The sequence below is a fragment of the Zosterops lateralis genome (assembly GCF_965231275.1).
Source record: "Zosterops lateralis genome assembly, chromosome: 1".
Lineage (NCBI taxonomy): Eukaryota > Metazoa > Chordata > Aves > Passeriformes > Zosteropidae > Zosterops > Zosterops lateralis.
Window position 1 is genome coordinate 22625971 of NC_139762.1, and position 24455 is coordinate 22650425.

Consider the following 24455-nt stretch of genomic DNA (forward strand, 5'->3'; position numbering starts at 1 on the left):
AGGAAAATTTCATATTTCTTGTGAAACTGTAATGCTATAAACCTGCTTTTGTCTGAAAAAGCTGAAATTCTTTTGGTAGTGCAAAACTCCTCTCACTTTCTTAATTCCAAATTTTTGATCTGTTTGGTATTTGTGGGCTATTTGGAAATAAAAGAGAAAAGCTTTCATGTAGGCAACATTATGCAGTTAAAGCTGTTCACTTTTTTTTGTTGCTGGGCTGATTTGGCACCTTTTTCAGTCCTCAGTGTGCCCAGAAATGAACTGTTTTCTCTTCATGGGGGTAATACCATAGGCTTTAGTCATCCTCAGAGTTCAAGGGAACTTAACAAAATGCTTTTCTGACATCTTTGTAACAGCCCTGTATCACAAGTATTAAAAATTCTGTCCCAGAGACTCTCCATGAGGAAATTTGAAAACTTCGTTTCACAGTGAAATAATTTAATTAAAAAAATAAAAATTTCTAGGTCTTGCATGTTTAACAAGATAAAATAACATTGGGAAAGGTATAGTGTACTTACTCTAGAAGACGAGTGTTAAGTTCTCCCACATCATTTACATCAAACCATCCAATTTCCTGTCTCATAATTGCATGAAAAAATTTTTCTCTAATTTTTTTTATTTGCCGACCTGCTGCTAAGGTCCAGAACGAAGTCTGAATATAAGCAGCAAGAAGAACACCAGCTGCTATTCCAGAATAGTAGTATGCATATCTGTAAAGACAAAAAAAGAGGCAAGATTCTCTAAAATCAGGTTAAAATTGGTTTAATTACCTTGCTAGTGTGAATTTAGTATGATGCTTACTTTTTTTGTTTGACTTGAATTAGGGTTTATATACTTACACTAAAACTTACACTTCCCTGTAAAATTTGCTGAGTTTTCCATGTCAGAATTACCTTTTAAAAAAATTAGTAGGTATTTTCTTATGGGATTATTTTAGAAGTGTATTTCTGATACAATACACTTTTTACTTAAATGTGTCATGTGCAAAAACTGACTAGCATTTTTAAGACACATAGACAGACCATATCACATATATCTATATTATACACACATTTAAATCATAAACGTGGCTATCAATGTAAAAAAATAAATGTATGGATGAAGTAAATATTTACTGATTTGAGAATACAGCATTACTATATGTACCATAACTGCAAGCAAATGCCATTAGATCAGAAATTCTTTGGCTTTTTTATTCATAACTGATATTTTATTTTTACATTAATTCAGCCCTGTGCTATGAGTAGGGCGTCAAATCCAAACCAGGAGTACCATAATATTTCTCAAACTGGAATGAAATCTGAGTCACTGAGTAAATCTTTAAACTGTTTAGAAAGAATGAAATCAATTTTGATTTGATGAAGAATTGACATCAGAATCAGTTATAATTGAACTTACATCAAAACTGAATTTAAAAAATGTAACTTAATGGATTTCATTTGTAAAACACAACCAAAATCAGTGATTAAATATTCCTGATGTATATCACCTGTAATTACAAGGATAATGTATCTACATAAAAGTAAACCATTAGCAAAAAGCTTGACTCATGACCTTTCCTGAACTCTTGTCATCTTCACTCTTTTATTAAGTTATGCATACTGATTATTCAGAACTTTAACATGAAACTTGGCAGGAGCAAATTGCAGGAATCTGTGTGAAAATGTTCTGGTCTAAGAGAGAATGGCTTTACAAATTAACTTCTTCAATTTTATTTCAATCTCTCTTGTGGCCATAATATACAGTTTAGTTAGGGACTTTGAAACTATACTCATTATGAAATTCACTTAATCAAAACTGTTTAATAAAATCAGGTTAATGCCTAACAGAATGCTGGTTAGTTGAATATTGACCTCAGTCACATTCGGCTCCATTAACACAGTCTACAGACAAAAAAAAACCAGCCTTGCAAACTAAACCCAAGAACACCCATTCTGAATTCAGAAGTAATTACTTTAGACAATTACTTTATGATGCTACATCACTTCAAAGAATTGATTTATGCTTCAACTTTGCTGACAAATCATATCCAAAGGGATTCATATCTTTGCCAGATTCCATGCTGATGAAATATATTCTGTAAATTCACTGCTGCAATTTATCAGAGAGTAAATGCATATTGCATTGTAACAGTTCTTCTTTAGAGAAATAGTTAGAGTTTAGGCAAACTGTTCGAGTAACAACCTCGACTAAGTCCACATGTATAGTTCAGTACTTGAATACACCTGTGTGAGAACTCTGTCCTTGCAGTTTCTATCATTATTTGACCTGTGGGCAGGCATTCCTAGAGAAACAAGGAGTTGGTGCAAGGAATTTCAGCAGACCAGTGAAAATGCCAACTCAAGGCTCTATCTAGAAACTTCAGAAAAGATCACCTGTTCCTGTGCAGCTAGTCATACATTTATCAGTATACAATTTGTTTCCAAGGAGAAGCTACGGTAGCTTTTTATTCTTGCTTGTACTTTCAAAGTTAATTTGAAATTTGGTGGTTTGACCCTGCTTGGATTCCAGGTGCCCTCTGAGGACACTACCACTTCCCTTCCTCACCTAGACTGGGAAGACAAAAATATAATTCAAAGCCTGAAGGTCAAGATGAGGACAGGGAGAGATCACTCAACAATTAAATAATGGGCAAAATAAATGCTACAATTTCATATGTAGCAATTTTTTAGTAACTGTTTTTAAAGTTTTTTTAGAATAAACACAAGACAGACTTTGAAAATGTTGTGCAACTAGGCATCAGATATCTACTAAACACAGAACCGTTAGGGTAACTTTACCCATGCATACATTATTTAGTTTGCAATTCTGCCTTCGAATTTTTTTTCAAATCACTGGGAACAAGTATATTCCACTAAAGGTTTATAGTCATTGCGTACATTCATGTCAGAACCTGTCAGAAATGTTGCAGGAGCAAGAAACTCTCCAGTAAAGCATAATTGTGTGTAGCCCTGTTCTGTGCCTGACATGGTTTGGTTTCTGAAATTCCTTTCCTAGGGAATTTTCTGTAAACAAGGGACATGTTTTGGTACGAACCAGGGCTACAATTGCCAATTCCCTGCCAATTCCCTGTCAATTTATTCTCATTACATTCAAGTTCTTAATTCCTAAGAAACAGCCTTTCCTAACTTGTTAATTTGTTTTATGGTACAGAATTGTTTGGGTATGTTTTGCTTTGGAGATTTTTGGTGTAAATAGTCACGGCTTTTTAGTCACAAAAATGAAGTACTGAATCTAAAAAAGTTTACAGTCCACTGTTACCCAAAATTTAATGCACTTTGATATAAAACAGCAAGAGTTACTGCAGAAAATGCCTTATCTCCTCCTCTTCAAAAGAGAAAATTGCCTTGAAAAGTACATCATATATCTTTCAATATCTAATGAGGAACAGAGTTCACCCTGAAGAAAAGAACTTGAAATGGTACAAGAAACACACAAACTTTAGATATCCTGCATAAACCAGGTATATGGACAATGGTTAATAAAGTCTCTTAACAAAACACATTTATTAGCAGCTTATGTTTCTTCTTATTTGATGTTTTCTTTACGGAGTTTTGTAGCAGAAGCACCTACTGGCTATTGTCTTCTGCTGTTTCCTGCTCTAGAATGCTAGATTTAAGGTAGCATATAATCTAAATTTGCATTTTCTACAGTCTAGCTATTTTCACAGAATTATAGAATTGTATAGGTTGGTAGAGACTTTAAGATATTTGAATCCAACCATTAACTCAGCACTGCCAAGTCCATCACTAAAGCATGTCCCTCAGTCTCACACCCACAAATCTTTTCAATACCTCCAGGGCTGGTCACTCAACTGCTTTCCTTGGCATCCTGTTCCAGTGTTTGACAACCTTTCCACGAAGGTATTTTTTCCAACATCCAACCTCCCCTGGCACAACTTGAGGCCATTTCCTTTTGTCCTGTTGCTTATTAGCTGGGAGAAGAGACCAAACCCCATCTTGCTACAATCTCCTTTTAGGTACTCATAGAGAGTGATTTAGCTGAACTTGGTGCTAAAGTAGGTAATATCTGACAATTCAACTTTTTTTTGCAAGTGAATCACCATAGCTCAAGGTATCGACAGATGATAATCAATATAATTTTTTAACGTAACAATTACTTTATAAATTCAGAGCAAGAGAAGGAAGGAAGGAAGGAAGGAAGGAAGGAAGGAAGGAAGGAAGGAAGGAAGGAAGGAAGGAAGGAAGGAAGGAAGGAAGGAAATGCATATCTCACTGGGATACAGAGCACCCCTGAAATGTGTCAGGTTGGGTCAGAGCAAGAGATTACAGGAAAATTGTTGGGAATATCTGGGAATGTTCAAGAATCTTTCCAGGGCCTCAAATAATCCCCTGTGCCAGTCTTTAGTTACATCTATTATTAAATAATTGGGTTTTTGTTTTTTAAATTGTGTTTGAAATCCTGGGAGAAGAATGGCTTGACTAGAAATGTGTGCCTACATTAAAAAAAGAAGAGGAAATATCAGTTTTTAATTACCTTGTCATATCTTCTTCCAGCTTGTGAAGCATCTCTGCAGTGAAATTCATTAAACTGTCTCCTTGGAGAGGAAGAGAAAAGAGAAAAATAAATACTTTTAATAGAGCAAGATATAACAAATTAGTTTTCCTGCATTCTGTTCAGTATATCTGGAGTTGCTACATCTCCTTTTGAATCAAGTTGATTTGGAAGAAAGGCATCATTTTAATGCACATGAATGAATGTTACTAATACAGGGTTAGTCATAACTCCACTGACTACAAAACTACATCACTGTAATTTGAGATTAAAAAGTCTTCCTGAGCATACACATATACCAGAACAGAAGGGTTTGGGTTGGAAAGAACCTTAAGGGGTCCATCCATTACTAACCTCCCTACCATGAAAAAGGACACCTTCCACTAGACCAGGTTGCTCAGGGCCCCATCCAAGCTGGCCTTGAACATTCCAGGTATGAGGCATCCACCTCTCTGGGAAAATTGTTCCAGTCTCTCATCACACTCATAGTGAAGAATTTCTTCCTGATATCTCATCTAAATAGTCCCTCTTTCCATTTAAAGCCATTACCCTGCATCCAATTACTACAGGTTGTTGTAAAAAAGTCACTCTCCAGCTCTCCTGTAGCCCTGTTTCAGGCACTGAAAGGCTGCTATAAGGTCTCCCAGGAATCTTCTCCAGGGTAAACAGCCCCAACTTGCTCAGCCTGTTCTCATAAGGGAGGTGCTTCAGCCCTCTGATCATGGTAATGGACCTCCTTTGGACTTCCTCCAACATGTATCCTTCTTATTGTTATGCTAGGGGGGTCCCAGAGCTGGATGCAGCACTCCAAAGAGATGTAGAGAGGGTAGAATCACCTCCCTCCATGTGCTGGTCACAATTCTTTTGATGCAGCCCATGATATTATTTCTTGAGGTGCAAGCCTACAGTGCTGGCTCATGTTGAGCTTCTTGTCAACAAACACCTTCAAACCATTCTCCTCAGGGCTGCTTTTGAACCATTTTTCTCCCAGCCTGTATTTTTGCTTGGGATTTCCCCAACCCACATGCAGGACCTCGCATTTGGTCTTGTTGTACTCCATGAGGCTCCCATAGGCCCACCTCTCCAGCCTGTCAAGGTCACCCTCAACTGCATACCTTCCCTTGAGTATGTCAACTGCAGTGCAGAGCTTGGTGTCATTGGCAAACTTGCTAAGGCTGCACTTGATCTCACTCTCCCTGTCATTGACAATGCTGCTAAACAGTGTCAGTCCCAATACTGACCCCTGAAGAACCCATTCATCGCTGGTCTCCACTTAGACAACTCTTTGAGTGTGGCCCTCCACCCAATTTCTTATCCACTAAGTGATCCATCCATCAAACTCATGCCTCTCCAATTTACTGAAGAAAATGTTGATTGAGACAGTGTCATATGCTTTGCAGAAAGTCCAGGTAGATGATGTCCAAGCTCTTCCCTACACACCAAATCAGTAACCTGGTTGTAAAACGCCATAAAATTGTCAGGCATTATTTGTCCTTAAAAAAGTCATGTTTGTTATCATCAATCATCTCCTTATATTCCATGTGCCTTAGCATAGTTTCCAGGAGGATCTGCTTCATGATCTTACTGGGCATAGAGATGAGATTGACTGGCCTGGAGTTCCCTGGGTTTTCCTTTTTCCCTTTTAAAAAATTAGGGTTATGTTTCCCCCTTTTTCTGTCAGTGGGAACTTCATCAGACTGCCATGACATTTCAAATACAATGGACAACGGCTTAGCAACTTCCTCCGCCAGCTCCCCCAGGCCCCACAGATGCATCTCATCAGGTCTTGTGGACTTGTGCACCTCCAGATGCCTTAGATATTCTCAAACCTGACCTTCTCCTACAGCAGGCAGTTCTTCATTCTTCCAGTTCCTGCCTTTACCTTCTGTGATTTGGGCAGTGTGCTGGAATATTTGCCAATGAAGACTGAGGCAAAAAATCATTGAGTCCCTCAGCCTTTTCCATATCTCAAGTAACCAGGTCTCCTATTTCCTTCTGGAGAGGGCCCACATTTTCTCTCATCTTCCTTTGTTCACTGACCTACCTATAGAAGCTTTTCTTGTTGCCTTTGACATCCCTGGCCAGATTTAATTCTGTCAGGGCTTTTGCTTATCTAACCTGTCCCTGGCTTCTTTGACAGGTACTCTATATTCCTCCCAAGCTATCTTTCCTTGCTTCCACTCTCTTCAGGCTTGCTTTTTGTGTTTGAGTTTGTCTCCTTGTTCATCCACGCAGGTCTCCTGGTGTTTCTGCCTGACTTCTTCTTTGTTGGAATACATCACTCCAGAGTTTGGAGGAGGTCATCCTTGAATATGAACCAACTTTCTTGGGTCCCTCTTCCCTCCAAGGCTTTATCCCATGGTACTATCCCAAGCAGGTTCTTGAGAAGGTCCAAGTCTGCTTTCCTGAGGTTCTAGATAGTGAACTTTCTGTCCTCTTCCTCACTGCCCTGAAATTCCACCATTTCATGGTCACTGAAGCCCAGGCTGCCCTTAAGATTCACATTCCCCACCAGTTCCTCCTTTTTAGAAAGAACAAGGTCCAGCATAGCACCTCTCCTCACTGGCTCCTCTGTCATTTGAAGTTATTATCAACACAGTCTAGGAACTTCCTGGATTGCTTATGGCAGGAGTTATGGAGAACTCCTGTTCCTCCAGGAGTTATTGGGGTGGTTGCAGACCCCCATGAGGACCAGGGCTTGTGAATGCAAGGCTGCTCTTATCTGTCTATAGAGGACCCCATCTGCTCAGTCTCCCTGGTCAAGCAGCCTACAGGAGGTTCCCACTACAATGTCCACCCAGCCATAGTGTATCTTTATTACAATGAACATGAGCTACTAATTTGAAATACTGAAAACAGTATACAGCATTGTGGTTTCTGACATCAGTATCTCCTGTCAAGATGCATGGGTCTTCCTGTCTCTTTTTTAAATATGAGCCATTGTTCTTGCCATAGCAGATATATTCTTACCTGTAAAGTTTGTGTCTCCAGAAGCAACAAAACTATCAGTCATATCACCAAAAATTATCATCGCAATAGGGAGACCGCTTCCATGGGCTACTGCCATCACAGTGCCTAGTATCATTAATAATTTATCTGAACAGCTGGAGTATCGAAACTGTGAGCGAGAAGAAAAATTCATTCTAACTGTTACATTAGAATGCTAACACAATCCTACATCTACAAAGTCAAGAAAGTAAAGAAAAAGCCATCAATTGTACACCTGCTGTTGCAAAACTACAATGTTATCTCTTTAGAAACCCAGTTTAAAAACAATGTAAATGTATAGGAATAAATCCTTTCTATATAAGCCCTTTTACACTATGAACTCTCAAAACCAGAGAGATGTGCCATTTTAATGCACTAGTATCTGCACCTGGGTAAAAAAGGCCTGAAGAAAACAAGGCGTAAGAAATTTACGCTTTTTAGATTTCCCATTTAAAATTCAAATTATAAGAAGTTTTAATGGTGTTATGACACTAAGGCAACAATTGCTTTTACTGTAAATTCATTATTTTGCAGTCAGAAAAACTGTTCCTAATGTACCATAAACCAGATATCATAAAAACGTATTGAAATTTAAATCCTCTTGCCTCTACTGAACTTAATAAAGTTTGAGCTCATCTATTACAAAATCATTGGTCTTATTCTGTACTGTAAAATACTAAGTTTAATGATGTAAATTATAGTTGTATGATGTAATTGTACAAGCGTAAACTGGTATAGCAAAGAAATTGGCCACGGGTCACCATCATGTACTATAGTTTTATGTCTGATATTTGCAGTATCATTGCTGTGTATTACACACTCTGAACCTACAAAATATAAAACATTTCAGTATAACTAGAAGAGGACCTGGGATTTACTTGATTAAATATTAAAAGGTTGTCTTTTAAAAAAACATAAAGAAAATTTTAAAGAATCTAGAACCTTTTAGTATACAATTCTTAATTTTAATTTTCATCAGTGGCATAGAATTGCCCTGTATTGCTGACTCAGGAGATTGAATAATAACTCATGGGGATAATTAGTGTGATAAGTAGTATGATAAGTACTTGACTCTGGTAATTTAGAGGACAAGACCACACTGACTGTACGTATATGGTCACCCTTCTCATTGTGTCAGAAAAAATGACTGAACATGGAAATTCCTGTCTTTCACAAGCAAATATCTGGTATGGGTGTGTTTAAGAGAATAAATGACTAAGGGGACACGCCTGAGAATCCTTATCTGTAATAAGACAGCTTCTTTAGTATAACTACGTCCATGAAAACAACTGCTTGATTTCTATACTATAGCCAATATTCATAAGTATGAACGTATTTGGTAGACACAGCACTCTATATGCAGGATACTAACATAAATGAAACCATTTTTGATTACACTTCAAAATATATGCCTGTATGTACATATATGTGTGCACATTTAGAGAGAATGAACCTTACCAGTGTAAGTGGGCTGACCACCTTAGGTTTTTCCCCTTTCTTCTGCTTCTTCTTTGCCTTGCTAAAAAAAGTGTGGTAGTGAATTTAAAAATGGACCTCATTTTGCAAAAATACTAATTCAACATATTAATGCAGTTCAATTATATTATAATTATAAAATAATTTTACAGCAATTGTGTAAAATGAACACGATTTATTGAGAATTCTTGAGATGTTTCTATTTAAATCTTCAGCAATATAAGTAGCATCACCTCCTAGCTACTGTAAATTTAAGTCATGTTCTTCCCAGTTCATCCCTTCAAGGAGGAAACACCACCAACAGGGTTGTGGTTCCACTATCTGGTCAGGGAAGTTGTGAACTAAAGCACTGTATAGATTTCAAAACAGAAGAGAGGAAAACTATTTGTACATAGTGGGTGGGGAATAGATGAAGTGTTTAAGGTATGTAAAATGTTGATTCACTGTCAGACTAAAAATATTAAGATAATTTTGAGTAGATTACATAAATATATCCAATATTTCCATTCCAACATAATTTCTGTCATATTTTAGAATTGTTTTCCTAGTCAGTACTGTAGACACTTAGTCCTTTAAAGGAAAAAGTAAATAGTCCTTTTGCATGAAAGAAATGTGCCAAAAAGCTTTGTGCTACAAAGCTTTCTCTCACTAGGTTTTCCTAACAACGTACGGTAAAATGTTGAAGATTTAAAATATGAAATCCAATAAATATAAACCAAAGTAATGTAGTCTAATAAACTTCAATACAGAATGTTTACTATGTTTAAGAATACTTACTGTATGTCTTCAGATTCATGGCCCAGGCTGGATGCAGCAATCTCATGACTATTTCCATCTGCAGTATAGTTCTTTTCATCCTCAGAATGCATTTTAAATTTAATGAAGATAGTTTCCTGTAAAATAATATTTGACTGAGAAATTTACAATCTAAGCTGAGTACAGTAATCTCAATAATCATTTGTTTGAAAGAAAAATATGGGTACTTAATACAATCAGTAAAGTTATTGATATCATGTATTGACAAGTGAATACTCACAATGCACAAGTATAAGCATATTGAAAGAAGTCCAAAAGTTCGGAATTTCCTTACATTTATATTCTGTATTTTTCCATTTGATAACTGTCATTTATTTAATTTCATTTGAATGATAAAAAGAATAATATTTTATGCAATTAAGCCCATATATATAAAATAAATGAAAAATTATATATTTTTTTTAAAGAATATGCAGTTAATTGGATTTTTCCCAGTTTTCCTTATCAGTGAATTTTAAAAATACCTCTGAGTTAAAAGAAACCTCCAAACTAGTGACGTACCGTGAAAAGTTGTTCCCGGTTTGTGTCTACTCCTCTGAAAAATTATTCTAACCTGAGCATTTAATATGGTTAATGACATGCAGCATGATTGGACTTTACTCCTCTTATGTAAGACAGGCACAACAAATAGCTTTCTCTTGGATTTGTTCCCACTCCAATAGCCTCATTTATCTTGGATAGTAAAGTGTGTGCACTTTGGACTGTACCTCCCTTTTCCTAAAGGGAATAATACTAGTCCTTGAACACATGCATATTCATTGTCACCTGGGAAAAAAAAGCCTGAACACTTTATTCTTCCACCAGAAAAAGTTCCCTGTTAAAGGTACTTTTGTTTTAATTATGCCCCTAAACCTGAAAGGAACTCCTCTTTACCTTATTAGAGATGTTGCTGAATGCTTGAAGTAACTGTTGTTGCACTTAAGGATGAATCCATTCTTGAATATACAGTGAGAATGAAACCAGGTAACACCAAAACATTGTTTCTATCTTTTGCTTCCTTTCGCATCTTCCAAATCTAATCCAGGAAAACATTACCCATCTAGCATAAAAGAAAACAGGATTTTAATATAGTGCACATAGTAACTCATTTGAGTAGCTGCAGAACAGCAAAATGAGTTTCAGACTCAGCTTAGAATTGTTCTGGAAACAGCTCTTGTCAGCAGAAATTTGCCTAACTAGTATTCTGATATTTGAATGTATGTTTCTATTGTACAGAGCTTTAAATGGGCCATTCGTTTTACTGTGAAATGTATTGTTTTTATCAGTAGTTGTAGGCATTACTTCAAGGAAAATAACAAATATTTTAAACATTTGAATTAATTAATTGCACTTCATAACCCTTATTTCAACGTATGTATTAAAGTAGACATGTTCAACCATTTTACAGAAGTAAAATTTATGGAAAAAAAATTTGTTCCTAGAAGACAAGTAGGTTTATACAATTTTTTCTGTAGGTCTTCTATCACTTTACTCACACAAAATTTACTCATTCTGATAATTACTAAGAAATTATTTTTGTTCCTTTTTGTCATGCATGCCTCTAATTTCAAAATGTTAGTGAAACAGTATTTTATAATGTTTTGGAATAGAGATAGTCTTATCAGATAGAGGATTACTTTAGAAAGGGCAGTTTAGGAATGCCAGTCAAGCAGAATACAAAGAGTTAATAGGTATTATATGTTTCTCAAAGATCATTGTGATATATTTATATAGAAGTCTATCCACAGCAGTTACTAGGAATACTGAGTTTTAACTTGTGTGCCTAAATGCTTTCCTGGACTTGATCTTGATGGACTGGTCTAATTATTTCAGTGGGAACCAAAAAAATCTAAAGTAAAAATCTTTAAAGAAAAGTCAGTTGATTTAAAAAAAAAAAAAAAAAAAAAAAAAAAAAAAAAAAAAAAAAAGAATAGTATATGCAGTTCTTTCACAACTGTTTTGCCTTAAAGGGAAAATAGAGAGAACTACAAGATCTGTCAGAATGTTCTGTTATTTCATTGCAATGTCTTGATGCTATTGCAGGGCAATCATGATAACAAAAGGAAACAGAAATAAAACAGAAGAGCAATTATTACCAGAGTTTCTCTTGCCTCCATACAGTAATGTAAAAAAAATGAAAGACATCTGGTTTTATCACAGTAGCAGCGGAAGCATCTAAATTGATATTAAAAAGTGAGAAAATAGTGGAAGTACAGTGTTTTACATCTAATTAACAAGATACAAAATTCTGTAACTTCTCTATAGCTTCTGTAGTTTGTTCAGTCACACAGCTCCACAATTGCAGTAAATTTGAAATCAGAATCCTTCTTCTAATCTCTTCTATCTTGTTTAAAACTAATAGTTTGGGTGAGAATATATAATTTCAGCCTGAAGACATCAAATCTGTAAAATAAACTAACAACAGAAGAATCTGAGGCATCATCACTGCACATTACCTGAGTATACTAAAAACATGTAGGTGAACATGGTATCTGATTCATAACCAAAGATGTGCAAAATTACCTAGGAACAAGGTAGGTGCCGGTCAATCTAATCCAAGGAAAAATACTTTCTCATCCAAAGTCTGGCAACTGCTTTTGCCCTAAATACATTAGGAGGATTCATAAAGTCAGTGTTTGAAAAATACTATCTCCCCTCAGATTAGTTGTTTGGTTAAATCAAGAGCTTACCCTCAGCTTTAGCCAACCTTTGATGTCATCAAGTGCAAATTTTTAATTCTATAGGTCAAAGAACTGAAGCATGAAATTTTGTATAGACATTGTCTGTATCGAATAGACATTGACTAGATGCTAAGTAAAGATGTCTTGAAAACAGAGTGTCCTGATCATTCAATCGTTCAAGATGAAAGAATTTTTTTTCTCCACGTCTACTTACTAGTAACAAAAATTCTCACAGAAGAGGGATTTAAATAGAGATGACCAATCTATGACCTTTGAGCTATTTAAGGCTCATAAACAATTTAAAATTCCTTCTCAAACCAGTTTGTTATACTATGATTAGAAGAAACAGAGATCTGGTATGTTGGGAATTGTTTTGCAAAATCTCTTGTTGCAAAGGCAAGTAAAGAATGGCTGATAAGTTTCACCCACCTGGACTGTCTGAAGGTCTGGTACATGCCCATTTCAGCCCTGTCCAACAGTGGATCAGTGGGATTTTCTGAAGCTAAAGACAACTGCAGCTCAAAGATCTACCACTATTGAGTTACGGAGTAAATGTTTTAAGAGATTTTAGCCAGTTGAAAGTTCTCGAAATGACTCATTGGGTCAGGTAAGATGGCCTTGTCTAAAGCAAACCCTGTACAAGAGAAAAACTACTAATTTTACATTAAAAATTGCAAGTGGTTGTAAGTTTGTTACACCTGTTGGCTAACTGCTTCTATGCTCCATTTCCCCTCACAGACATTTCGTTTAGTTGAAGATAGAAACAATATCTCTTGGATATTACAATTTCTGTGAAGCTCTGCATCATCAGATATATTTTCCATGTGAAAATACTTATATATATTCATAAGACTTACTCAATCCCATCTTTATTAATGTAGTAGGCAATTTCCCTTTGCCTGACATACTTTTATTGTTTCTGCATTATATTCACACATATTTTTTAGAATTTTAAGCATAAATACTCTTTACATGTTCGAAAGCTGATCACAGGCCCCTTGAAAAGTTCTGTAAACATTTATTCTGCAGACTGAAGCATAGTTAATTCCCTTCTCTTATGTGTTATGCTTTGAATGCATGGTTTGAATAATCTATCTTGAGCACTCCAATGCAATGAGAAATTGTCTTGGCACAATAAACTAAACCTTAAATTATTCTTGGAGTCATTGCTCGTACAGACCATTCACCAGACTTTTCATTATAACTGTTATTTAAGTTATAGTTTGCATGATCATAACATAATTTTTGGACTACATTTAAGTTAGGTATATACAGATCATCCTGTACTGTACTCACTATTAATTATTTCAGATTGTTTCCATGTATTTAATTATCTAATCTTACTTATCCAAGCGCCTTCTTGTATCAAAATGTCTTAATATTTTATTTAAAAACTGATCATGAGATATGAGTGTCTGAAACTGCAGAAAAAGCCATTTGAAAAATAGGGCTCTCAGGTTTTGTGGTGAAGTTTCAACTACTTATGCTTCTAAAAAATAATTTATGGTGACAAAATCTCATCTCACAAATCACACATTGGATCTATGCATTTTTTTATCTGATACAGGCCAGCACATTACAAATTGACACATATTGGAACTACTGACACAGAAATGTTAATCTAACTTTGATAGCAGAAACAAACTGTTGTGAAATGATGGCATGATGCCGTCAAAATTCTCTAAACAATATCAAGAAAAACTAATCTTTTTTTATATTTTTATTAACCAAAGTAGCAAGCAAGACAAGAAACTGAACAAATACTTCAACATCTGCATATATTGCGACCAGAGAAAATCACACAAACTATTTTTTTCTTCTATTTACTTTAAAGATGGAAATTTGGGTGTTCCAATAAGATCCAGGTAGGCAAAATGCTGGAAAGGATTGCAGGAATTCTGTAATGCTCCTCAATGACATTCAGCCCTAGCATAGATCAGAACACCTGTGAAGAACCTCTGATTTATGGTACTAGAAGAACTCCTGTTCTATTTTAGCAGCCTGTTAATCAGGGCTAGAAAGGAATAATATTTTGTAAAGGAATTTTGCCAGATTGGATACCATTCTATCAATGAGAATTGTCCTATATGAAGGGAATTATTATACTGCCAGAAACTGACAATTTTGTCTTTGTTTAACTGTGCTGTATGCTCAACAACAGGATTAAGCCTATTGTAGTTGCTGGACATTTTCTTTTTCCTGGACAAAGCATGAGAACAAACCAAGTTAATGTAAGCATCAAGCTTCTATTTGTGTTTAAAAGGAAAGCCTACTCTGAAAAGCATGTTTTAAAATTACAAAACTCCACTCTTATTGTCTGCCATTTGGAGTTGTTTATTCTCATAAGGAGGATTGTGACAAACTAATGTCACTAGATTCCTAATATTAATGTGCGAGTTTTCAGCTTTACAAACTCATTCTTGTTTCTGAAAACATAACCATTACTTGCTGGACAGTTGCATTTAAAGTTATATTATTACTACAGTTAGAAAAATGAATTTAAAGAAAGATAGCACAGAACGTTAGGGATTTTAAAATGTTCAGGACTTTATTTTACAAATGAAAACTGATGGGGAAAGATAAAATTACTTTTTGTGCAGGTGGAAAATATTTTTCCAACTTAAACCTGAATAAAATATATAATACTATGACACATCCAATTTTTGTCCATATATTTTTTCGAGGCAAGGATATGCCTGGTAACATTGTAACAGTACAAGTAATCCTTCCCTCCCGGAGTGGCTTTGATTGGACAGTCACCTTCTGCCAGCACAAAGAGCCCTTTGTAAACTGAATACACACACCTTAAAAGTATTCAGCAGTTACTGATTAGTCACCATACATTACTGTTTTTTGATAACTTGAATTAATGAAATACTAAAGTGAGTTTTAGTATGTTCGGTAGCCTGAAGCTAGAAATGGGAAAAATCTTCGTTGGCCAAGAAATCCTCAGTAATTTAGGGCAGAGCTGGTTTCTACTGCCGTTGGAATGGATCCTCATCGGGACTGAATTCCTGTCTTCCACAGCCCTGTTTTTCCCTTAAGATTTTATTCCTTTTCATGATGATTTTTTTTGGTCTTAAATCCCTAAACTGCTACTTGACTCTATTTCAAGAGTCTTACCTCTGTCTGCAACCTTTCCTACCTTACAGAAGCCCATTTTATCAACTTCTTTGCAGTTCTTGCTCCAAATCAAACAATTTTCTCAAAAGTTTGAAAGATGGTTATACTTCTGTCTTGGCTCACAGACAGCTGAACACCAGAGAAACAAGGAAAGAAATTTACAAACTCACTACATACGAAGTACATAACAGCATTAATATTATAGTTTATACAGAAATCAACTATTGACTTATTCTCTTGTACAATACTATTTAAAGTCATATTTTCTAAATACTTGCATTCTATATTGTATTCCATACTATCTGTGAAATGTCTAGATCACACAGGGAATTATGAGAATGAAAAACTTTCAATTCAGCTTTTTCCCATTAATACTGAATTTCAAGTTTTTGTTTATTTCTATAGCTACAATTCTTTATATGTGGAAGACATACAATGTCAAAATGCCACCCTGTCCGTCCTTCTTCCTTCAGATCACATCAAGTATTAAATATTACATTCTTAACAGGTGTTTGAATTCTGTACTCCCATTGTTTGTTTCCAAAAGCAAAGATGGAGAACTTCAGATTATCTGAACTACTTGGAGGTTTTCTGGATATCTAACATGAATTGTCTTTGAGATAGGTTAGATGTGTTATCCCTTCCCTGTCCACAACAAATAGGAAGAACTTCTTCCATTTCACTTTACAGAACTTTCAAAATCTTAATGCTGCTTTCACAAGTGTTGCCTGTCCTCTCTTGACAAAAAAACCCCAACAAAACAAAATCCCAAACCAAAATAAACACCCCCACGCCCAGTTCCTATAACTCCTCTAGGCAGAATTGGTGCTATTGATCTTTGACTTTACTATCCTCTGGACACAAACTGGACACAAAGCTTTGGGGTTTTTTTCAGGTAAGTAGCCCCAAACTTTGGGTTATTTCAATAATAGGGAAATATTTTTAATTTCTGTAAGTAATTTGAATTCCATTTTCTGTAGCAGTGTGGAAGTACACTTATGTATTTTATTTGATCTTAGACATTGGATATTGTTGCTGTGGTGAAATGACTAAAAATAATCACTTCATCTCATAAGACATTGATTATTGCACTGTCAACATGTTCTTTATGTTAGTCTTTAACCACAGTCAAATTGCTTTGTTCCTTTTTGATGTTTACTGTAAAACAAATGATTGTGCATTCTAAGGTAAATGTGTTTCTACAGGCAATTGGATACAGTGTGGACACATGTTCACAAGCTCCAAACCTTTCAAACAGCCATAACAATAGACAATAAGAGGTAATGTCCTCAAACATCATCTCTGCTTCCAGAAACATCTGCCATGAGCCACACCTCTGCTTAACATGTCAACACCAATAGTGCCTGACAACAATCCAGGGAGACTCACCAGGAAGATTCCAGTTATGATATTGAGATACGTCTGCATGTGATTGTTTTTCTATCAGTTCTAAACAGTTCTAAAGAGACTGGAGGAAATAACTCGCTCACCATGCAGGACTTCAGCACTTAGAAAATCAGATTTCTCTATTTTGTGGTCAGCTATATTGTGGCTATAGTAACTGACAAGGCAATTACCTGCAGTCTTTCTAGTGACTCAGATTAGATGCTCTAATGTCTGATTAGTCTACCTGCATCTTCTCTTGAATGCCCATTTCCCTAATTCCATAAAGGATCTTTAATCTTAATTTCCATAAATTCATCATAAGATCCTTAAATTGTATACTGATTACAACAAAGTTTATAGCTCTATCTGCAGATATTACCTTTGTTAAGGGAAAAACATTTTCCCATACACTTCCCACTGAAACTTGAATTTATTAGATTTTTGCCTTGCAAATCCAGATTTCAGGGTGTTTTTCTTATTTATTTCTTAGAGATGACTAAGTATAAACTTTGTGTAAAAGTGACATATATTAAACAGTAATGCAATCAATGAAACTAAGGAAGTGGTAATCATGGCCAAAGTCATATGAGTAATATTAGTAAAGTCAGACTTTCCTGCCAAGAAGCAGAAGAAAGCACCCATTCAAGATATTTAAGTAATCAGCAAGCCTCAGAGATCTTCCTCAATGTTCCTTCCCTCCTCTGTGTGGACAGTGAAGTCACAACATGATTTCCTACTTCCCAGACAGAACGAGAGATGAAGGCTGCAGGTCAGACTCAGAAGGACTGGCAGGTGGCTCCCCGAAAAGTTGAAATTCATGGGGACCCTTGAACCCCAAGGCTTTGGACAGTGTTACAGCACCACACAATGATAATTGAAGAATCAAAGTGATCTCTGCTCATATTCCAACTTCCTCACTCTTTGCACTCTAGACATCCTCCTTTCCGACTCAGCCCTTTTTTCATGACCTCTGTCCAATTTACATTCTGCTTGCATGCAATGACACGTGACCCTGTGCGAGTGCCATGATACTAAATGTAATTCCTTGATTTCATTTTATAGTCAACAATAAATCATGAATGATTAACAGCTCACCCTGATTGAATAAGGTGTTCAGAACAGTCCTGTTTCCATATCACCACTCACTGAGAGCATGAGTTTGTTAGTACGGAAGATGTTCAAGGAAGCAACTCACAGCATATCATTCGAGCACCTAGACAAACCAAGATACCTCCTATTATTAGAAGTCTACTCTCCTTGTATTCATTGTCTGCACCTGGCACAAAAGGAATGCTGTTCTAGTATAAATTAGAGAACCCAAGGCCAATATCCTAAGGACAAGGCCAATATCCCTGTGGGCAAGGTATGTTTATTAAATGCTACTGAGATTCTTCAATGGAAGCATCCTCTGGGGTTCTTTGAATAGACAGTACTTGAAGCAGAATCAAATTTAGAAAACTGATCTTTTTTAAACTACCTCTGGTCGGGATCTATGGGACTTGGTATGCATAAAAAGCCTTTTATCTAACCAATAGAGGAAAAAACCTTGCAGTGACTCCATGTCATGGGCCATTTGCAGAAGGATTTTTCCTATAATGGTGGTGTCTGAAGATGGATATATTGCTAAATTATTTCACACCCTAAAGAAGACAGAGGATTTCTGCAGTGGTAACTCATGGCTGACAATCAGCTCACTAAGACATCCACTGAGATGGAAGTTATAAGCAGGTGTGACCAGAACCAGGCCAAGTTCTATAATGAAACTGATTCCATGGTATGACGCACATGAGGGAGGAGAATGTATCTGCCTAGGTTATTTATGGAACACCTTGGCAACACATTAGCAAAGGAAGATGCTTATTACTGTATGTGACAGAACCAGAAGAATTTCTCACACACCAGTTGGATAATCTAATGTGTATATGAAATTGTACGTTTACAAGAACAAAAATTACTGAAATACGGTACTTCCTTTTGTTCCAAATATACATGTGACAAAACCACTTTCTGAATACTGGTGTGGTGCATTGTTTCACAGAACAGACTTACAACCAACTTTCCTACTAGATTTCCACCTATATTCATATATCAAGTAAAGTGAACTATTCAATAGTGGTAGGTCTCTCAGGGAAAGCATGTGTGCATGTTTCATGCTTCATAAAAATGAAGCGAAGTCTAAGTCATCATGAGTGCGTGCTCTTTTCATGCACTGGAGTTTGGATTGTGTTATTGCATTTAATTTGTTACGGAGTTCACCTTGCTCCATTAAATCCAGCACTAGAACTGACAATTTCTTCTGTTTCACATGAAGGCAAAGTTGGGCAGGCACAATAATGCTTACCTCAAGGTTTCATAGTAAGTTGTTCCCCATAAACATTTTAACCCCAAGAACAGCAAAAGATATCTTTGTTTCTTTTTATGTGCCACCACTACAGTAGTCATCAAAACATCCTTTGTGCTAGCACAATATTCATAGTAGTGGCTATTCTGATAATGGTAAACTAAGTAAACTGATCTCTTCCCAACAGATCACATGGATACAAATAAGGACTTGATGGTCATGCCATATCAGATGACTTATACATATATTAGTGTTAAACCATGATAGAAAATAGAGGAAAAGAATAATTACATTTTTCAACTCTGAAAATCCTGTTCTTCTTCATATATATTTAGATGAATACATGAAAAAAGAGGGGTGAACAACAGGAGATCTCTCTCTCTCTCTAAAAAAAAAAAAAAAATATATATATATATATATATATTATGTTACCAAAACATTACCTCTGTTGTGCATCAGTTTTGATGTAGCCAATAATAAGAATATTCAGGCTTTTGTCCCTCTTTGGATCTGGTGTATAATATGAGTCTAATGGTGTTTAAAAGTAGGTCCTCAGCTTCTGATTGCTAGGTTTACCTTATTGTTTCTGCAGTGAACCATTTACTGACTTGAAGACACACCCTGAAACCTCTACTGCACAGATGGATTTCTGCACACTCCGAAAACCTTTTTCACTTCAATACCAGTCACCCAGAACACAACTGTCAACTCTACATACAAGGATATAAAGGACACTCAGACCACACCTATACCGAAAATTCAGGTTAAAGTGACAAAAAAATCGGCTTTTATGACCCAGTTATGCTGTTAAAACCAAAACAGTGATAAAAAAAAAGAATGCACCCCGCTGGCAACTCTTGTTTGGGATGTCCTGCTCCTAAAATGTGGGAGATTATCATAACAACAGCAGCTGACTCAACTGCAGAGCGAGCAAGCGTATTTGCTTAAAGCTTGAGGCCACCGAATTCAGAAACTTTTAAAATGGGGCTTTTGGGACTAAAGAATTAGCTTTTGATAACTAGTAAGGATTGCACAGCCTCAGAATGGAGTATGATTATGAGCTATACTGCAGGAACAATTTCCTGTAAGAAATTTAGTAGGTAGATGTCTCAGAACAGTTATGAGACATGTTATAACATGTCTCAATGAGCAATGACGGGAGACTTGGCTAGCAGGTTATTCCACCTAGAGATTGGGATTGTAAAATACTATGAATCTATGAATACTATGAGACTGCAAAATACTGTGAATCCTGGGATAATTGTTGGTGTTGGTGTTGGTATCTGGGAATGTATCTGATCAAATAGAACCACTGGCATTCAAGTATCAGTGGTACAAGACTTCAGTTAGCAAGAGTAATTATCGGACCTGTGAACCAAGCACAGCTACAATGGGAAGAGCTGCAATTTCAGCTTCAGCAGGTATGGGCAAGGAAAATGGACAAGGTAAGAAAGAATACAAGGAAACCCCAGTCCTGTGGATCTAATAAAAGGTCTACACACCGTAGACATTACAGAATGTAATTTTCAGAAATACAGTCTTAAATTACCCACAGCCTCCATTTAAAATAAAGATAAAAAGGAACAGAAAAGGAAAAACTGTCCTCAGTGTGGGTTTAGCTCTTTATGTAAAAAGAGGTGGTAATGGTAACTGCAAAATATTCTTGGACAATATGATAAAAACTTCCTTAAGTGGACATCAATAAAAGTGCAGAAAGGAAATACGGTAAAATTTGAGAAGAAGAGGCAAAGATTTGAGAAAATCGGATAGATTAAATTTCTTGCTGGCTCATTTTGTCAAGAAAATAAAAAAATCATGAGGAATGAAAACTACAGAAAATAATAAGTCCCTCTCAGCGAAGCCCTCAGATATTATCTCTTCCTCTCAATAACAAAGACTAGGGAGACGCTGCTGTCTACTTGCCCCTGGTCTAGTGGTAAAATTACAATATGACCAGTGGAAATGGCCAATAACAATATTAGTACTGGGTGGTTAAGGCAAGAACATTGACTACCACTAGTGCCATGGTGTTAATTGATACCATCATAGTGTCAATGACCACTCTTGAACAAATATTTGTTCCAGCTACAACCCAAGAAAGAGGGATAATTATAAAACTTACTGCATTATATGCATAAAAGGATGTTCAAGTACCTGCATTAAGATCTTTTCCTGCAATTAAATAGCTGCCAAGTTCAGGAGCCTCCTTCTCCTGTTCCTTCAGGAGTGGGAGTATCCCTTTTAGGAACACCAGGGAATTATTGGCACAGCCTGGTTGAAAAAAAAATGGATTAGCTGCAGATTTTGCTACGGATGTTTGTGAAATTGGGCTTGACCAGTGGGAGGTGAGGGTGGAGTGATTCCTGCAAGTCATTGATGCTTTGTTATTAAGAATCCGGAGGAAATAAAAACAGTGGATATTTGGGTAACAGAATTTCCTCATGTTTTTTGTGTCTGTAATTTAAAATGTGAAAAAATAGAAATTGTGTTTTAATGGCAGAGGAAGGACTCCAATCAACCATCAACACATTTACTGGAAAGCAAGATCTTAGTTCGGACACCTATTATTTTAACATCCTATTTGTCTAGGGTTAAAAGCAAAGAAAAGAAATTGAAAGTGACATTTCAACACTTAAATAATATATCCATCTCTCAGGTTGTTTGTATGCCTGAAATTCATGTAACAATAAGCAGAGTATTTGTTTATTATTATTATTGTGTTACTGATTTAGCCAGCGCTTTCTCTCCAATTCCACTAACAGAGCAGAACTGGTAACAACAAACATTTAGCTGTGAGAGAAAGCAATGTTATTTTATCCATGTTCCTCAAGACTTTCAGATCAAACATATCACATATGCATGAAATTATCATCACAATGTGTTATGTCATACCATACATGAATGATATGTCAGCATATGGAAAAACAGAAAGTTTGGGAATATGCTCAAGAAGTAACCAGCATTACTCAAAACATAGGCTTCAAAGATAATCATGACAAAATTCAAGTACATAGGCTTCAAGGCTCATCATGACAAAACTCGGGTACTAAAGTGAAGTATTCAGTAATAGTTTTAGGTTGAAGGAATGGTGATGCTGGCATCAGTAAAACTGACTGAGAGTCCATGCATGTAAAAATTTTATTAGTTTCACTTTTGTAGCTGCTTACATTTTTGTGAGAATCATATTTGCAGAAACAAGTAAACCACTCATCAAATTAGTGAAGAAATCTCACAAAAAAAGAATGGAAAGACTAAAAAGAAGTAAAACTGCACTAGTTCAAATGCTGGCCTTTAGATGCATGTTACTGTAAGCTTTTTCATGTTCAGCTGGACACTTCTGATCTACATGGGTGCTGTTTGAAGAACACAGTAATAAAATGCTTTTATTCTGAGATTCTTAAGGTTTGTGGGAAAAAACCTCTGTATTTAAAAAACAGGTTTAGCATAAGTATAGGCAATTAGCTTTGGGTATACATCACAAGAGGCTGCTTTGCAGTAGTCCGTATCACACATGCTCCACTAAAGTACCTATCACACACACTGAAGTACATAATCAGTGAAAAAGTACAAAATGGGTATATATCAAACCTAGGCTAGCTGGATACACTATAGCTTTTATAAATAAGAGCTTTCTGTAGAATAAAGCAAAACTTTATCACTAGCTCTATAGGGTTTTAAACCCCTGGAAAGAACAGGAGTGCACTTTACCTGTTTATGTGTCTCTCGCCAGATAAAAGCTCCGTTATTGACTTCGTGCCACAGGTTATTCTGTGTGGTTTACAAATGGCTCCAGTTTTTATCGAAAGTATGGAAAAATCCTCTATTAGATATGCTGGGGAAAATAAAAAGAGCTGTCTGCCTTCACTCTGCACAAGCAACAGAGCCACAAGCTCTGCTAATGATGTTAAAAGAGAAACCCAAAGGAAATGACCTAGCTTCATACTTAGTTTCAGACCGGATACATCAAGCTTTAACTATTTGGCTACCAAAGTAGAACAAAAATTACCTACAAACACAGTATGGAAGTCTGCTAGCCTCTCCATCATGGAAAAGAAATCCTGAACATAGGTTAATAAAAGCAGAGAGAAAAAAAAAATGCAGGCATTGCAGAAGCCTACCAAAAAGAAACATACAGAGGTAGCAATCTTGGAATAGTCAAGCATATACCCTTGCCAAGATTGTGGCAGTCCCAGTAGAACTGACATTGGAAGAAACACCCACCTTGCAAACAAACTGAAGAAAATCATACAAAACAGGGTATAAAAAGATAGAGCAACTTTACAACACGCAAATGAGGAAATTGAGGAAGCTGTTAGACATGTGAAGCATAGAGAGTGTAGTGTGGCCAGGTAAGAAACACTTGCACATAATGAGCACTATGTACACTTAAATAGATTTGTTTCAATAGGTACATGAACAAGATCATGTAGGGGGTGCTTGAATGCAAAAGGGAGTATTAGAAGGTAACTAGTTGCCCAAACATGAAGACAGATGGATGCATAATTGCTTAGTTTGTGCTGTGGTGAATACGCTTACAAGGAGAAAAATAAAATTAAGACATTAGAGAACTCATGAACCATTTTTGTCGTGGTTTAACTCCAGATGGTAACTAAATGCCACACAGATACTCATTCGCTCACTCTCTGCCCAGTGCAATGGGGAGCAGAACTGGAAAAAGTAAAAACTGGTGGGTTAATGTAGGAAAAGTTTAATAATTGAAGCAAATTAAAATACAACAACAACAATAATAGTAGCAATAATAATGAAAGAGAGAGGGAGATAAATCCCAGGAGAAATAAGTGATGTACAAGACAGTTGCTCACCACTCACTATCCCTGAGCTGTGATCGGCTCCTCCCAGCCAACTCCCCCACCTTACATGACGTTCTGTGGTAGGAAATATTCCTCTGGCCATCTCGGGTCAGCTGTCCTGACTGTGCTCCCCCGCCCCCAGCTTCTTGTGCAGCTCTTCACTGGCAGAACATCAGACATTAAGAAGTCCTTGACTTAGAGTAAGCACTACGTAGCAACAGCCAAAACATCAGTGAGAAACAGCAGAAGAAAATTAACTCTGTCCTAGCCAAACCCAGGACAATGGGCTAGGATACAAAAAGACTACAACAGAATTGGTGCAGTCCCACCTTAGTCCCA

General features: G+C 36.3%; 1 protein-coding gene across 4 annotated transcripts in view; it reads right to left on the reverse strand.

Moving 5' to 3' along the window:
• The window catches only part of ABCB1 (ATP binding cassette subfamily B member 1), a 58609-nt gene extending 35415 nt beyond the window's left edge, over nucleotides 1-23194 (reverse strand). The window contains exons 1-9 of one of the 4 annotated variants that reach the window (XM_083874991.1): nucleotides 23014-23194; nucleotides 18060-18177; nucleotides 15601-15707; nucleotides 10669-10834; nucleotides 9757-9872; nucleotides 8962-9022; nucleotides 7486-7633; nucleotides 4498-4558; nucleotides 519-710 (exon numbers count right to left, since the gene is read on the reverse strand). In XM_083874991.1, the coding sequence (XP_083731117.1) occupies nucleotides 519-710; nucleotides 4498-4558; nucleotides 7486-7633; nucleotides 8962-9022; nucleotides 9757-9848 (554 nt within the window). In that variant the 5' untranslated portion in view covers nucleotides 9849-9872; nucleotides 10669-10834; nucleotides 15601-15707; nucleotides 18060-18177; nucleotides 23014-23194. Of the gene's footprint in view, nucleotides 1-518; nucleotides 711-4497; nucleotides 4559-7485; nucleotides 7634-8961; nucleotides 9023-9756; nucleotides 9873-10296; nucleotides 10396-10668; nucleotides 10835-15600; nucleotides 15708-18059; nucleotides 18178-21459; nucleotides 21577-23013 lie in introns of those variants that run through there. The other 3 variants (XM_083874993.1, XM_083874992.1, XM_083874990.1) reach the window with 3 other exon arrangements.
• Between the last annotated feature and the right edge of the window lie 1261 nt (nucleotides 23195-24455).